The 15521-nt window shown below is 38.3% G+C and overlaps 1 protein-coding gene across 3 annotated transcripts in view; it reads left to right on the forward strand.

Annotated features, from left to right (window-relative positions):
* The window catches only part of LOC122343376 (protein phosphatase 1H-like), a 54950-nt gene that overhangs the window by 27914 nt on the left and 11515 nt on the right, over positions 1 to 15521 (forward strand). For 2 of the 3 annotated variants that reach the window (XM_043237801.1, XM_043237804.1), the window contains exons 3-7: positions 4212 to 4580; positions 5288 to 5400; positions 5959 to 6043; positions 7664 to 7782; positions 13330 to 13393. In XM_043237801.1, the coding sequence (XP_043093736.1) occupies positions 4212 to 4580; positions 5288 to 5400; positions 5959 to 6043; positions 7664 to 7782; positions 13330 to 13393 (750 nt within the window). Of the gene's footprint in view, positions 1 to 4211; positions 4581 to 5287; positions 5401 to 5958; positions 6044 to 7663; positions 7783 to 13329; positions 13403 to 15521 lie in introns of all 3 variants that reach the window. The other variant, XM_043237803.1, reaches the window with a different exon arrangement.

Raw genomic sequence — 15521 nt, forward strand, 5'->3', positions numbered from 1 at the left:
GAGAGTCCATTATAAGGGCTGGATAATGCGGAACACCTGGTGGCTGTAATCAGCCCAAGGTACGGGATTGTGGGAAATGTAGTCTTAGTATTCCGGTGAGAGCTCCCTCCGGTGGTGGTCGGAGAGAGCCACAGAGGTGCTGTTCATGACAGCCCTAGTGGCCTAAATACAGTAGCCAGTACAAACATAACAGAAGATTTATCACTAGCACATGATTCTGTAGATAATGTTATATGCAGCACCAAAACTTCAAATGAGTTATACTTAAAGCCTGCCCTTTGAGAAGTACTAAGAATATTGTTATAAATTGTAGCAACACCTCCCCCTCTACCTTTTAAGCGTGGCTCATTTTTATAGCAATAATTTTGGGGGGTAGATTCATTTAGAGTAATATATTCATCTGGTTTTAGCCAGGTTTCTGTCAAACAAAGCAAATCTAGGTTCTGATCTTTGATCAAATCATCAAATCAAGTGCTTTTGTGGAAAGTGATCTTATATTCAGCGAGACAAGTTTTATCGCATGCTTCTTTGAATTATAGGTAGTTTTAATTTGTTGGACATTAATTAAGTTATTGCTTTTAATTTGGTTTGGACGTTCTCTGCATATTCTAATTCGGGGAACAGACATTTTTACAATTTTATCTCTGATGGTATCAATCTTAGAAGTAAAGAAATTCATAAAGTCATTACTGCTGTACTCTTGGGTATAGCTTAGAAAGCATTCTTTTGTGGTGGAAGTGATGGTTCTACCATACTTGTAATAAGGTGCAGAATTTTCAGGTTTAGCTATACAGAGTTCACACAAGACTAGATAGTGATCTGAAATATAATCACTTCAACCATTTTAACATCCATTCCATGTGACAGTATTAGATCTAGAGTATGTTTTCGACAATGAATAGGTCCAGACACGTGTTGTCTAACCCCAATGGAGTTCAGAATATCTAAGAAAGCTGATCCTAAGTGTGTCTTTTTCATTATCAACATGGATATTAAAAGATTTATGGAAGAAACATCTAGACAATTTTACACCAAAGATACTTTCATACAGTTGAACGTAAGCATTTGAAGCATAAGCATACCAACTGATTAATTATAGTCTAAATAAAGGAAATGTCTTTATATGTGTGTGTGTGTGTTATGCATATTTGAGGTCGTCCACTGGTCAGCTGGGCTCTGGTGCCTGGCCTTGAGGGCCATTGGCATCTCTTTGAATTTGCTGGACAGGAGCAGAGAGATGTTCTGAGATGTTTCAAATGTAGCTTACTAAATATGAACAAATGCTTTTTATACCTTATATGCAAATTACAGAATTAAATTTATGAGCAGCGATTTGTGCAAATAGACAATACAATTTTTTGTGTGTTAGTTCATGCATAATGCATGCTGTCACGTATTTGGACTCTTTGTTGTTGTTTTTCTTCTCCCATCTGCTCTGTGTGCCCTACTTTCTGTTAATTGTCTCATTGTATTCAGGTGTGTCTTGTTAATTTATTAATTTCCTGTGTATTTATAAGTTCCAAATTATTTCAGTTCTAATCATCCGGTCTCATCTTTTAATGCATGTGGTTATAGCCTGACTGCCTGCCTGTAGTATTATTGTTTTTTCTTTTATGGAAGATTAAAAACTGTTAAGTGTTATATTCTCGTCGAGTGCTCCTTCCTTCATTCACACCGTGACAAGACCGGACCATAAAAAAAACAGTTAATAAGCAGCAAGGTAATAATCAGGGAGATCTCTCTCTCAAGGACCACATGGGTTATTTCAGGTTCCTGGTGAATACATTCGCAGACTTAAAACCCCCACTCATGTGAAGCTGTCTAGGAACGGTCCTCGAGAGAGCTTAGTCGCTTACATCGAGTGGGTGTCAAATAATTTGTTAGTGACTGTTCAGCCTATGGACAGCGACACCAGTCCTACTCAGGATCCAGAGCCCAGCCCACTACTTCTCCGCGCTGCGAAGTCACAGCCAGAACCCACCAATGGTGGTGGATTGGAGTTGGCCACGATGACAGAGCCTTGGATCGTCATGCCAACAACGTCAGACCAGGTGTGTGAGCCAGCAAGAGAGCATGCCACAATGGAAGAAAGCCTGGTACAGTGAGAGCATGGAGTGGAACTTCGCCAACTGCACCAAAGCTGAGGGTAAGCTTATTATCCATCTGGGGCTGCTGGATCTACAGGAGGAGCTGGATGACTGTGAGCTGGCGGTCTGGCAAGCTCCACTATTTCCCCAGAGGGTGGGCCAGGAGCGACGCATGCCAGAGGTTGCCCGGGCCAAAGAGACAAATCCCAGGGTGAACCGGTGGTTTCTTGCGCTCCAGGACTTCCACTTTGTTGTGCGTCACCGACCTGGAGCAGCGAACGCCAATGCAGACGGCCTCTCTCAGATCTGGGCAGCTTTTGCAGGTCTGTCTTTCACACATCTCGTTACAAGACCAGGACAACGCTTGGGTGGGGGAGTGTGACGAGTGTCCCAAGCAGCCATCAGTGTCGCCCTTGAAACAAACACAGAGAACCTGGATCCAATCGTCACAGGCTGGTCGGTCGCAGCTGCAACTCATTACCCTCTGGCTTGAAAAGGCCACGAGGTATACCAGAGGGGTATGAACTCCACTGAAGCTGGCAGTAACTTTCTGTTCCTTGTGTTTCGCAGACAGCAGTGAATAACCGATCATCCACAGACTCACTACACCACGATCATGAGAGCCTGAAGAACACTGCAGCACCACTCACACCTTGGGACTTTCACAGACACTTGGATTTCTTGTCAAATCTAATAAATCCACCCTCCACTTTCTTGCCGTGTGTTTCTTTACCCCGACACTATATATATATATATATATATATATATATATATATATATATATATATATATTGTGACGAGTGTCCCGAGCGGCCATCAGCGTCACCCTGGTTACCAATGAAGAGCACCTGGACACACCCGTCACAGGCTGATCGGTCCTAGCTGCTCGGTCCCAGCTGCTCCCAATTAGCCAAGTGGTATAAAAAGGCCATGCGGCACGCCAACTTGGAGCATTCGCCTCCATGACCGCTGACATTAATGACTCTTCTTTTATCCCCTGTAGAAAGCAGCGTTTGAACGATCAGCCTGCACCCCACGGCACAGACACACTGCACCAGGAGGAAGGAAAGGAAAAGAGAGAGCACTTCAGCACCATTGAGCACGCAGACTTTCACCCTCATTCGTATTTGTTTGACTTTTTGTTGAATACATCCACCCTCTGGGGTCTTGATTTGAGCCCTCCTTGCCATGTGTTTGTTTTTTCACCCAGTCACAATATATATATATATATATATATATATATATATATATATATAATCAATAACAGACATTATTTTAAATTGTAATTCAATTATATACAGAAATCTTTATAATTACTTGAGCTGTGAATCACCCTGTGCAAGTTTTCCATAACTGAGTACTGAACTCTTGTCAAAACTTATGGTTACCACCATTACAGCAATCCAGTCTTGAGAATATGAATTCTTGAACTAGCCTTTCTGCATCTGAAACAGGTAAAGTTTTTCCTAACTTGCCAATGTTTTGATTTTTAAAAGGTTAGTTGCTAATGACACATAGGCCTTTAACTGTAAAAGAAGAAGCAACAATGCATCCTTTTAATTGTGAAACTTATGTGTACAGCACTTTGGTCCAATTAATAATACCTCTGTTTTATCAAAATTTAATAGAGGAAAATTCTGTGTATCCAGTATTAAGTATGTCATAACTTGGATGTGTTAACTTGGTGAATTTTTTATATGGTCTAGACGAAATATAGAAATATAGCTTGGTATCTTCAACATAACAATGACAATGAATTTAAAACTTTTTGAACATTTTTTTAAGGTACAGAGTATATAATGAAAACATTATTAAGATTGGTTTGTGTAAAATGTACTAAACATAAAACAAGTAATTAGAATATAAAATTGTCTAATTATTATGCAAAAACTACAACTGCAACTACACAAAAAAAGAATAAATTGAATAATTGAAGTGTGTGATGTAACCATTTAATAAAATATGTAAACTGTGGTTTAAAGTGATTTTAGAATAGCAAAAGTTTTTAGGCTCCCCATCAACGTCATGTCTAACAATGTCCCTTAGCTGTTCTAAAATAACTATAAATCACAAATTGCTTGGAAATTGCTAAGCAGGTGCTGTTTGCTGTGTTGTATTATGTAGGATTGTATTTGTCCACAAGACTCAGAAGGGCTGGTCTTCCATTACTGGGCTCTGTTTGATGGTCACGCTGGCTCAGGAGCAGCAGTGGTGGCTTCCAGACTGCTACACCAACACATTGTGGAGCAGCTTCATGGTGTTCTGGAGGTCCTGACTAACTTGGCGTCTCTTCCCCCAACTGTATTGGGTGAAGAATCCAACTACCATCCATCCCCTGGCACACAAAGGACCTTCAACCAGCCTGGCTCCCTACGTGGTGCCACTGGTGCCCCTGGCTCTCCTTGCACCCCTCCAACACGTTTTTTTGTGGAAAAGAAGATCCAACCTGAAAGCCTTGTCATTGGTGCCTTGGAGAATGCCTTCAAGGAAATGGTGAGGTACAAATCTGTGTAGTTTTCACAAAAGTACTGTATGTGGTTTGGTTTGAGTTACTCTTTTCAACAGAAAAAGAGTTACTCACTTTTTTCCAGGTTTAGTGATATTAGAAAATAAAGAATGAAAGACCTGTATAAAATGTAAATATTTGTAATGTTATCACATAAATATTTTTGATATATATTGTTTTGAAGTTTGGATTTACTTTAGGGCTTCAATTTTAAACTGTATTACAATAATGTTTTCCTAAAACTTAAATGTTAAAGTTCTTGAAAGCCTTTTTCTCTTACTGAAGAGTTGGCAAGTTAATTGTCTTAAGCAACATGTCCTGTATCACAATCAAAGGTAAAATAATAAATAGTTTGCCAGAAGTAAAAATGGCAATAAAACTAACAAAAAATTCAGTGGTATTGCATAAAAAAGTGGAAAAAAAAGTGTACTGTGTGTAAATGTTGAGCTTATCTCAGGATGTGATTATTCAGGTCTGCTGTACTGCTATGAGGTTTATAGCAATGTGTTTACATTTGCTATAAACAATTAAAAAATTTTGTTAAAATCTTTTGCAAAATAACATTTCTTAAATGCATATTGTATATTTTTGATGCATTACTATACAATTCAGCTGATGTGTGCATATGTCAGATTACAATAGTTTTGAAAAAAAAATTCTATATTTCCTCTCCATGCATTTGTGTTTATTTTAGGATGCCCAAATCGAGACGGACAAAGGTATATACAATATTTCTGGTGGCTGCACTGTGCTTGTAGTGCTCTTCCTGCTGGGAAAGCTGTTTGTTGCTAATGCCGGAGACAGCAGGTAACATATATTCAAGAACTGTCTGGAAAGTATTCACCGATGCAATGTGAAAAGTACAACATTAAGGGATGTAATACAGTGCAAAAAAATTATTTGGCAGCTTCACCACGACAATGGGCCCATTATATATCATTTGCAGTTTTTTGATGAAACATCAAATCCCCCAGGTATCTTAGCCACTCTACAGCCCAGATTTGGCACCCTGCAATTTATGGATTTTCACAAAAATAAAATTAACTACAGTGGGATTGCGTAAAATATAACAAGGCAGCTGTTGCCGATTCCAGCAAAGGATTTTGAGTGTTTTAAACACCGTGAACCATGTGAGGTCCTAAGATGTCTACACTGAAAGGAGACTGAGGTGCCATTGTCCTGTGTCTTTTGTATCTTCTTTGATAAATGTCTGTATTTTTCATATTACATGGCTGGATACGTTCCAAACAGCTCTTGTATGAGTACCTTTATGCACATGTATACAGATTTCTTATATGTACATATATGCGTGTGTGTGTGTGTGTGTGTGTGTGTGTGTGTGTGTGTGTGTGTTTTATTCCTCAGAGCCATTATAATTAGAAATGGTGAAATAATTCCTATGTCTACAGAGTTTACCCCAGAATCAGAGAGACAAAGACTTCAGTTCCTTGTAAGTTGCAATATTTTTTGCTCATTGAAATTTTTTATTTATTACTCTATTATGTTAAGGTAACCATTTTTTAACATAATCTTATTATAAAAACGTTATTGTTATTAATATTTTTTATGATTATAAATTGTCTTATACCTCATAAATATTTTCAAATATATTTTAAAGCCATGTTTATTTTAATATTTCAAAGATATTAGAAAAACATGTTTTAAAGCTCTTGACCTTTTAAATGTCCTAAAAATAGGCTTTTAGGTCATAAAAAAAACTGGAAAAGACATGGAAATTTAAAACCGTAATTTCCAGGCCCAGAGAGTTTTTGAAAAGTCATGGAAATCTATTTCACAAATCTCTGTATAGTATAATTACAATGTTTAATCAGGTCCTGAATTTCTGTTGAATAGTTTTACTCATTCCTCCATTTTAACTTTAAAATGATGGATATTCTTATATTGATTCAATAAGTTAAACTAGAACACCAGGTATAAGTTAATAAATAAGCTATTTAATAATAATAAATATAGCTGCAAGCAGCCATGGCAGGCCTTCGCCATTAGTGGCATCATGCAAACAGTAACCCATTTGGATGTCCGGTTTTAAGTATACAGCAATGAAAGGGTTAAGCCAAATCATCAAGACTGTGACACACAAACACAGAAAATATGTATAAACGTTTGGAAACTCTTTATAGTAATACTAACTGTATTAAATAACTTAATTGGTAATTATATGGCATTTATTAACTTATTAACTTAATATTACATTTTAATTTTAATCTTTATTATATTTATCTTTATTTATCTTCATTTTTTTAAAGGCACGCCCTCTCCCTCTCATACAGAGGGTTAGAGCTATTTTCCCAAAAATTTAGGTTTTTGACTTGATGAGAGCAACATTTGTATAAAGTTTGGTGTCTGTTAAGTTTAATGAGATTCTGAGCATGTAATCTGCCTCAAAATCAACAAAAAAGAATATTCAAGTTTTGACTATTCAATATATTAGATATCAATATCCCCTCAGCAGTTTTGTTTTGTCAGTATTCTGATAAAGTTTGAAGCAAATCAAGCAAAAATAAGATGCTAAATTTAAGGAAAACAACACACTTCCTACTTACAGTTATATCTTAACAACTATATCTTTTACTTCCAAAAGTCATGTCTTAAATCTATGTGATAATTTCTGTATTAACTAGTGATCTATCATGTGCATAAAACAGTATAAAAGATCAATAACAATATGCACATTGACCTGAAAGATATGTATTATAGGAAATTCATGGACAAATTGTTGAGGACTTAATGAAAGGAGTAATTTCCTATTGCAGTATGTGTCTGTTTTAGAAACAATTAGTGGAAAGGGAGATTCTCTCTACATACATTTAAGTCATAAACTTTATCTCATTTGGTGGAGGTGTCCTGTTGCCATGGTAACCGGGGGCCTGCGGGTCAATCACAGACTTACTGGCATCCAGTTTGTATATTGGGTGAAGGGTCTGTGATTCTTACTTAAGCTAATGAAAAATTGTATCTGATTGGTTCAAATGCTAAAATGTTGTACTTATAGTTTGCCATGTCTTTGTTTAGGTTTTTGATGATTATTTCTGTCTGTATTTGTTTTTAGGGTTTCATGCACCCCCATCTGTTAGGTGGAGAGTTCACACACTTAGAGTTCCCCAGAAGGGTGCAACGAAAGGAGGTCGGCAAGAAGATGTTGTACCGAAACTTTGCCATGACTGGCTGGTGAGAATATAACATTGGCTGTCATATTATATCTCGATTGTGTTTGTTTGTGTAGCAAGGAATATTGCCTTCTTTAAATCTAAACTTGTTGTTATTAAACTAATTTCAAAACCTTTAAATGGCAATAGTGGAATCCAACATTTATTTCTAATAAATTCATGGTCTCCTCCAGGATTTTTTTTAAATTGAATGTTTTTAGTTGTTGTTCAGTGGTATAAAGTGTTTGAGTAAGTATAATTAGGTTCTATACTTGATTAAATTTTTGGCTACCTTGCAGTTTTAATGAATACCAAAGTTATTAGCAACTTTTTCTCTCTACTCTCTCTCAAAATATTTAAATGGGTACAGTTGATGTCTAAAGACCACATACTCATTACAGAATTTGACCAAAATCAGAGGGATCATATATTTTTTTTATTTAGTACTGACCCAAATGATAAACTTCACATAAAAGACACAACAGTCCAAAAAACAAAATAATAGTTGAATTTACAAAAATTACTCTGTTTAAAAGTTCTGAATGATCCATGACTGAGTTTCTTTGTTTGATTTGTTTTTTTAGTTGTTCATGAGTCCCTTGTTTGTCCTGAACAGTAAAAAGGTCTCATGTGATTCAATAATCCTGTCAGATCACCTGTGAGCACACAGGTCACATTTTTACGAAAGTCACAGTGGCTTGAGAAAAATCAAAGCTACTTTATGCACGCTGTGTGCAGTTTACTGTGGATTGACCATTTTGAAACGTATGATAGTTGCATACCCTCTAGCCCCTACATCTTAGATAAACTCAACTAGTGATGAACAAATGAATGTCTGCATTATAGTTCAACTTCCATCATGTTTGGAAGTAATCTGTTCATAACATTGCCAAATGTATTCTGGTTTTGGTTTGGTAAATGATAAATGTAAAGCTGTTGGGCTGCAAATCATCATCGCTCAAAGACCCCTAAATATGTGTTTGGCCAGAAAGTGTGGATTTTCACTTGAAACCTACCCCTTTACTCTCCATCACAGAAATTCACACCTAAAGTTATTGCCCCTTTTTCCATAGGCAATATTAGTCTCAGTTGTTCATTATCCAGATCAGCGCCAGCGCTGATTGAAAAGGCAGTTGTTTCTGTTTATTGCTGATTTGCTGCCCTCTTTCTCTTTGTGTGTTTCTTTGCATCATTGCCAGATTATTGTGCTTCTATGTACAATTGTTAGAGTTTAATCTCTCTCTCCTGCATGTCTAGAATCCCCTTGCCTTGTCTAAGTTTAAACCTTTTCTTTTGAACCTTAGTCCCTCAGTTGTTCTCAGTGTGAAAAGGTGATTCTCAAAACCATGCAGTCATTGTTGGAAAGGGTTCAAATACACAAAAATTATGAAAGAAAAACAAGGAATTTGTCAGAGCTGAAGAATTTTTCTGAAGAACAGCAAGCAGTTTGTTCAGGACAAACAATGAATGTAAAATTTTCAACAGGGTTTTGTAATTATGCAGCAATCCCAGAAAATGGTGCCAGTGATGACTATGACAAAGCTGTAGAAGTTCTGACAGAATACTTCAACTGTATCAATGTTGAATATGAATTATAAGTTAAGATTTAAAGAGAATATTCTTTTAGTATAATGTTTATTTCATTTGTGTAGTTTTTGGAGTAAACATTTGACATAATTTGACATGAATTTCCCATCTTTTAGAAAATGCAGTTTTAAAATGAAAAAATTTCATTTTTACCACTAGATGGCTGTAGAGCTTCACTATTTGTTATTTGAACAAATTAAATATCTTTTCAAATGTTTTTTCGGTTGGATTGATATCTACATTTGATGAAATCACAAGTATAACAAAAAAAATATCTTTTGTCAAAGTGTAGCACTTTTTGTACTGAAACAAACTGCAAACAACATACTGGAACAGCTCTGATGGCTCAGAATCGACAGCACCTTCCATGCACCCCAGCCTCTTTCTCGGTCTTGAAAAAAGTTAAAAGATTTCTAGATGGGGAAAATTAAGCTTCCACATCACATGTAGAATCAACTCCCAGAAAAAGAATGAGATGCTACCTATGATCCCGTGAACATGGATTGCATTGTTGTTGTGTCAGTGTCACCAATTACATTTTTTTGGTGGTTTTGTATATTGGTTTACTGGGTTTCCCAGTGTGTTGTGCTGTGGTGTGTGAGTTAGCATGTAACATTCCTAGATAAGCATGCAGCAAAGGGAGACATTTGTACTTTACACATTTGTTGGTCTGAAGTTATTACAGTGTTTGTGAAGGCAGTTTCTGTGCCATTCTGTGAATGTGAGGATACGTTCTGTGAGGAACAAAGATCAAAAGGATTTAAAGAGCACCTGCCAAAATGTACTTTCACATGGTGTCTGAACATAATTTTTCAAGGTAACACCCCCCTCTACAGACTCCAAAACTCCAGACTCCTTTGTGAGTACTCCATATATTTAACCATATATATGTGTGTACATTAAGTTTTTAAACTAATCAGGACCATGCTTGTGAGATTATTTTGTGGATTTCATAGCTTAAGATTCGATCGGTAGTTTAGTTGCATGCCTCAGATTGTATCAAAGCACTGAATAGTATAAATTAGGAGAATACAATGATAGTGATGTATAATGATGAGATGTAAACAATTACATATGATAAACGAGTACATTTTGTGTTATAGGGAGTGTTCTCGGTTTCAGCTGGTCTAATTAATGCAGCATAGCAATCCCTTAACGGATTTGATAAAAGCGTATTAATGTGTTATGTGTAGGCTAGGTTAAAAAGATGTTTCTTATATCTAGATTTAAACTGACAGTGTGTCTGATTCCCAAACAGTGTTAGGGAGATTGTTCCAGTGTTTGGGTTGGTTGCTAAATAGAAAAAGGATCTGCTGCCCGCAGTCAATTTTGATATTGTAGATAATATCAAATGGTCAGAGTTTTGAGAATGCGGCCAACATGCAGGTCTATAATGTGATAAGGTATTGAGGAAGCTAAACCATTCAGGGTCTGATGTTAGAGATACAACCACAATCAGATGATAAAAGTGGGTCATTTGTAACTCTAATGAGAGCATTCTCCGGTCTGAATCCTGATTGAAAATCCTTGCAGATACCATTTTTCCCTAATAATGAATATAGTTATGAAGATACCTTTTGTAGTATTTTTGACAGGGAGATTAGAGATTGGTCTGAAAGTTTTTGGGGTCAGGATGTGGTTTCTTAATGAGAGGCTTAACCACGGCCGATTTTAGGTTTTTGCCAGTGGAGAAGAGAAAGCTGTTTTAGGTTGGCGAGAGAGGTTCCAGGGTGGAAATGTACCAGGCCCTTCCCAGACAATCCAAAAGTTCATCCACCCAAGGCATGGGGTAGCCGTCGAACTCAGATACCTCATTCAGTTGGTGGAAGTCACTGCCTCACGGGCAAGAGATAAAAAGGCTCGCTGGGCTTCACAAGTAAGGAGAGGTGCCAACACTCTAGCCCAGTCATCTGGGTGCCTTTCATCCCTTGCAGCTGTTTCAAACATTAACAGTTAGGATTCAATGTTATCGTTCGACGTCATCTTAGGCAGAAGTTTAGTGACTTGACTTAGGATACCTTCAGGCAATTTAGTTATTCTCCACCTGCGCACCATTTTCCAGGCTGCTCTCTTTGGTATGCAAATGTTCTCATTATACCATGGAGTCAGTTTGTTTTCTTTCATCTTTCTTAAGCGTAAAGAAACAACTGTATCTAAAGTGCTATAAAAAAGAGAGTGCATAGTTTCTGTTACATCATCCAGTTTTTTTGCTGTATTGGATGCACTAAGGAAGGGAGGTTACTTAGAAAGCACTCTTTTGTAGTGGAAATGATGGTTGATGACTACATAGTGATCTTTGCTGCAAAATTTTAACCATTTTAACATCCATTCCTTGTGACAGTATTAGATCTAGAGTATGATTTCGACAATTCACACACCTCTTTAATGTTATTTTTAGTGATCTCCGGCGAAATCGAACATCATTAGCGCCGACGTGAATAACAATCTTACTGAATTTACGTTAAGCATTAACCAGCACTTTTAAATTTGCCAAGTTGTCAGGCGCTCTGGGTAAACATTGGACTATGGTGGCTGGTGTCTCTATTTTTAGGTTCCATACAGTTGAATCGGTAATTACTAGAGCACTTTCATCAGGTTTCTCAGTGGGTTTGTCACTGTGTGCGAAGAACCCCGCCCAGCCTGCTTGTCCTTTGATTGGATGTTCAGAGAGTGTACTATTCAAAGCTAGTGTCACATCTCTGGACTGTTTTGTGTTTATTTTAATGTGTGACCTAGTTTCTGTCTTGTGCTAATCAGTTTATTATAGTACCTGTTCCTCAAGAGCGCCCTCCAGTGCCTGCTCCTCGCCCCTTGTGTTTTTCAAGTTTCATACAGTATATTCTGTTCAGTGCATTCTGAATAATATTTGCCTTCTGTAAATCTACTAAAATACTGAATAACCAGAAAAAACAACCACACAACCATTACTCTGCACCTCTGTGAAAGAAATCACTATGGTAGGTTAAATTTAAACCCAGGTAAAAAAAACAAGTACACTTCCATTATGTGTACTCTTCTGGTGCCGCTCGAAAAGTTACACTTGTCTTCACCGCCTTGTATAGATTATTTTAATGTCACTTGCTCGTTTTCCTGGTAAAGCTGCCCTAATTAGTATTTTCCTCCTGCAGTGGCAGACAGAAAGCAGTTAGTTAGAAGAGTTGAAAACACATGTAGTCGCCTTATATGTCTTATACTAATGTTATCTATATATGAATATAGTTTCTATATATATTTTATCTATATATGAATAAATACGTTAGAATTAATAAATGTCTGTAAGCACATCTGGTCGACTGTATTTGTGTCTGTTTGTCAGGTGAATGCTTGATGCACCTTGCACAGCAGCAGCAACTTCTCACAAAGGTTACATGACATACCTGTGTGTGATTGCAGTGCATTTCTGTGTAATATTTATGGTTTCTATTACCATGTCATTATTATAATGGTTAAGAAGTGATTGAATAGTTCATGTAGGACGCCACTGAAGGCCTAAGTGGGAAATGCATGGCCCACCGCTATAATATTACAATACTTAATATAATATAATTAATATAATATAATATAATATTAATATAATACAATACTTAAATACAAGCAAATGCATTTCTAGTACATTCATATTTTTTGTGCTAAATAAAATTGTTTTTAAATGTATGCACTAATTAAAAGTATTCTGCTTCAGTAGTTCTTCAGTGCAATAGCAAAAGTTTATTAAATATCAAATTTTTTGTGCATTGAAAAAGTATAGTATCGCAAAAATGTACATTGTGAATAATTGATCAAGTTTACACACAGTTGTTAAAAAGAACTATTGACTTTGTAGAACTATTGATTTTTGTGATTGTCCTGTTGTATCTGTTTAATGGATTTTTTTATTTAAAAAAAAAAGTTTTAAATCTTTCTTTCTGTCTTTGTTTTTGCTTCACACTTGTGTTTTAATACCTGAAGTCCCACTATGTTTTCTCCTTATTTGTCTTAACAGGGCTTATAAAACCATTGAGGATGAGGACCTCAGATTTCCTTTGATATATGGAGAAGGAAAAAAGGTAACACTGGTGAGAAAATCAGAGGACAAATTAAAGCAAAAAGAACAAATCAAAGGACAGCTCTGGTCAGGCATAGACACAAGACATGTCACTAGAACAGAAGTGTCAAGGCAAAAAAGAAATTAACTGGAAAGAAAAGTAAGATTCATTTAATAGATGAAAAACAAGAAAAGAATTAGATTGTCACGTTCGTGGTTTCGCAAGAAAGGAGCACATAAACTTAACTTAACATAAACTTAAACGGATTTAATCCAATAACGGGCAAAATTAATAATAGATACAGGCAGGCAGGCAGGACATAAACCACGTATATAACCTCGACGTTCGGACAAACGTGGGCACTGGAGGGAGCGCACAAGGCGCGGGCACTGGACGGAGCGCACGTGGCACGGGCACTGGACAGAGCGCACGTGGCACGGGCACTGGACGGAGCGCACGTGGCGCGGGCACTGGACGGAGCGCACGTGGCGCGGGCACTGGACGGAGCGCACGTGGCGCGGGCACTGGACGGAGCGCACGTGGCACGGGCACTGGACGGAGTGCACGAGGCGCGGGTACCAGCATGCTAACGGGATAGCTGAATGGGAAGAGGAACTCTGGATAGAGGGGAGGTGCCCAGTCTAAGTCCAGGTCAACATTCTCCAGCTCCTCTTGTAGATCCAGCAGCCCCAGGTGAATAATCAGCTCATCCTCATCCGATGTGCAGTGGGCTCCACTCCACTCCACACTCTCGTTGCAGTCGGCTGTCTCCACTGTGGCGAGCTCTGTTGCCAGCTCACGCACCTGGTCTGTCGCAGTCGGCTCGGGTCCGGTGGCTCTCCACGGCGATGGTTCCGTGGTCATGCCAGACTCCGTGACTGCGCCATCGGTGGGCACAGGCTTGGGCTCCGCGACGCGGGGAGATGATGGGCTGGGCTCTGGATCCTGAGTGGGGCTGGTGTCGTTGTCCATGGGCTGGCGAGGCTCTCTCGAGGGCCGTCCCCGGACAGCGTCGCTCGTGTGGAGGTGTTTAGTCCGCGGAATGGATTGAGCAGAGGAAGCTGACCGGGTAGTGCGAGTCGTTCGCGAGGGCGAGGAAGTCCTTCGTATAGCCCTCGAGAGAGCGATCCTCCTGCTCCAGCAGGAGGATGAGGAAGTTTGGGTCGTCATAAGGGGAATCCATGACAAAACAAAAAACAAAAGGGGAAATACTCCGCTTTACTTTTATGGGGTCCGAACGTACTGTCACATTTGTGGTTTCGCGAGAAAGGAGCACATGGCAAGTAACATAAACTTAAACGGATTTAATCCAATAACGGGCAAAAATAATAATAGATACAGGCAGGCAGGCATGACATAAACCACGTATATAACCTCAACGTTCGGACAAACGGAATACAAACACACAGGACTTAAATACACAAGGTGCAGAAGCACCAAGTCCCTGTGTTTGCACAACTTTTCCTGTGACTGAGCCAGAATGAGACAATCATCGAGATTAAAAAGCCGCGAAACGACCATGCACAGAAATTACTCTCTTAGGTGAAACACGCAGGGCAATCGCTGGAATGCAGGAATTCCGCTGATTGTGTCTTCGACGCCACCCATAACAGCTTCTGTTTCAGCTTCTCCTCTTTGTTTGTGTAGCACTTCAAGCTTATAGTCAATGACTGTCGGCTACAAAGCAAAACCTGATGAGTGCTTACACTAGTAGCCTGTTTATGCCTGCTTGAGGGGGAGGGGCTCAGGATTAGTTAAGCACTTGCCAAATTTCATTTGAGCTAATACGTTTAGAGCTAATAAGTGCTCCATGCAAGACCCCAGTCTCACAACATAGTGAACATAGTCTCATAGTGAATGACAGGAAAACTACTTTACAAAGCTGTATTTAAAACACACACACAATCTGATATATAAAAGTGTGTTTTTCTTCTAGATCACTAATAAGTAAATTAATGATGCTAACTACAAAAAAGGAATGGTTGTAATCATAAGGTTTGTTAAAAGCTTTTGGAGATACTGACTTGTGTGCATTACACAAAACAAATGCTTAGAATATCCTAAAACATCTTTGTGTCAAGTATAATTTAGTGTGGGCTGTGTCACCTGTCTGGGCAGTGCACACAGGAAGATTAGTTCCCCTTGTCGG

Source organism: Puntigrus tetrazona, chromosome 4 (genome assembly GCF_018831695.1).
Source record: "Puntigrus tetrazona isolate hp1 chromosome 4, ASM1883169v1, whole genome shotgun sequence".
In the NCBI taxonomy this organism is placed as follows: domain Eukaryota; kingdom Metazoa; phylum Chordata; class Actinopteri; order Cypriniformes; family Cyprinidae; genus Puntigrus; species Puntigrus tetrazona.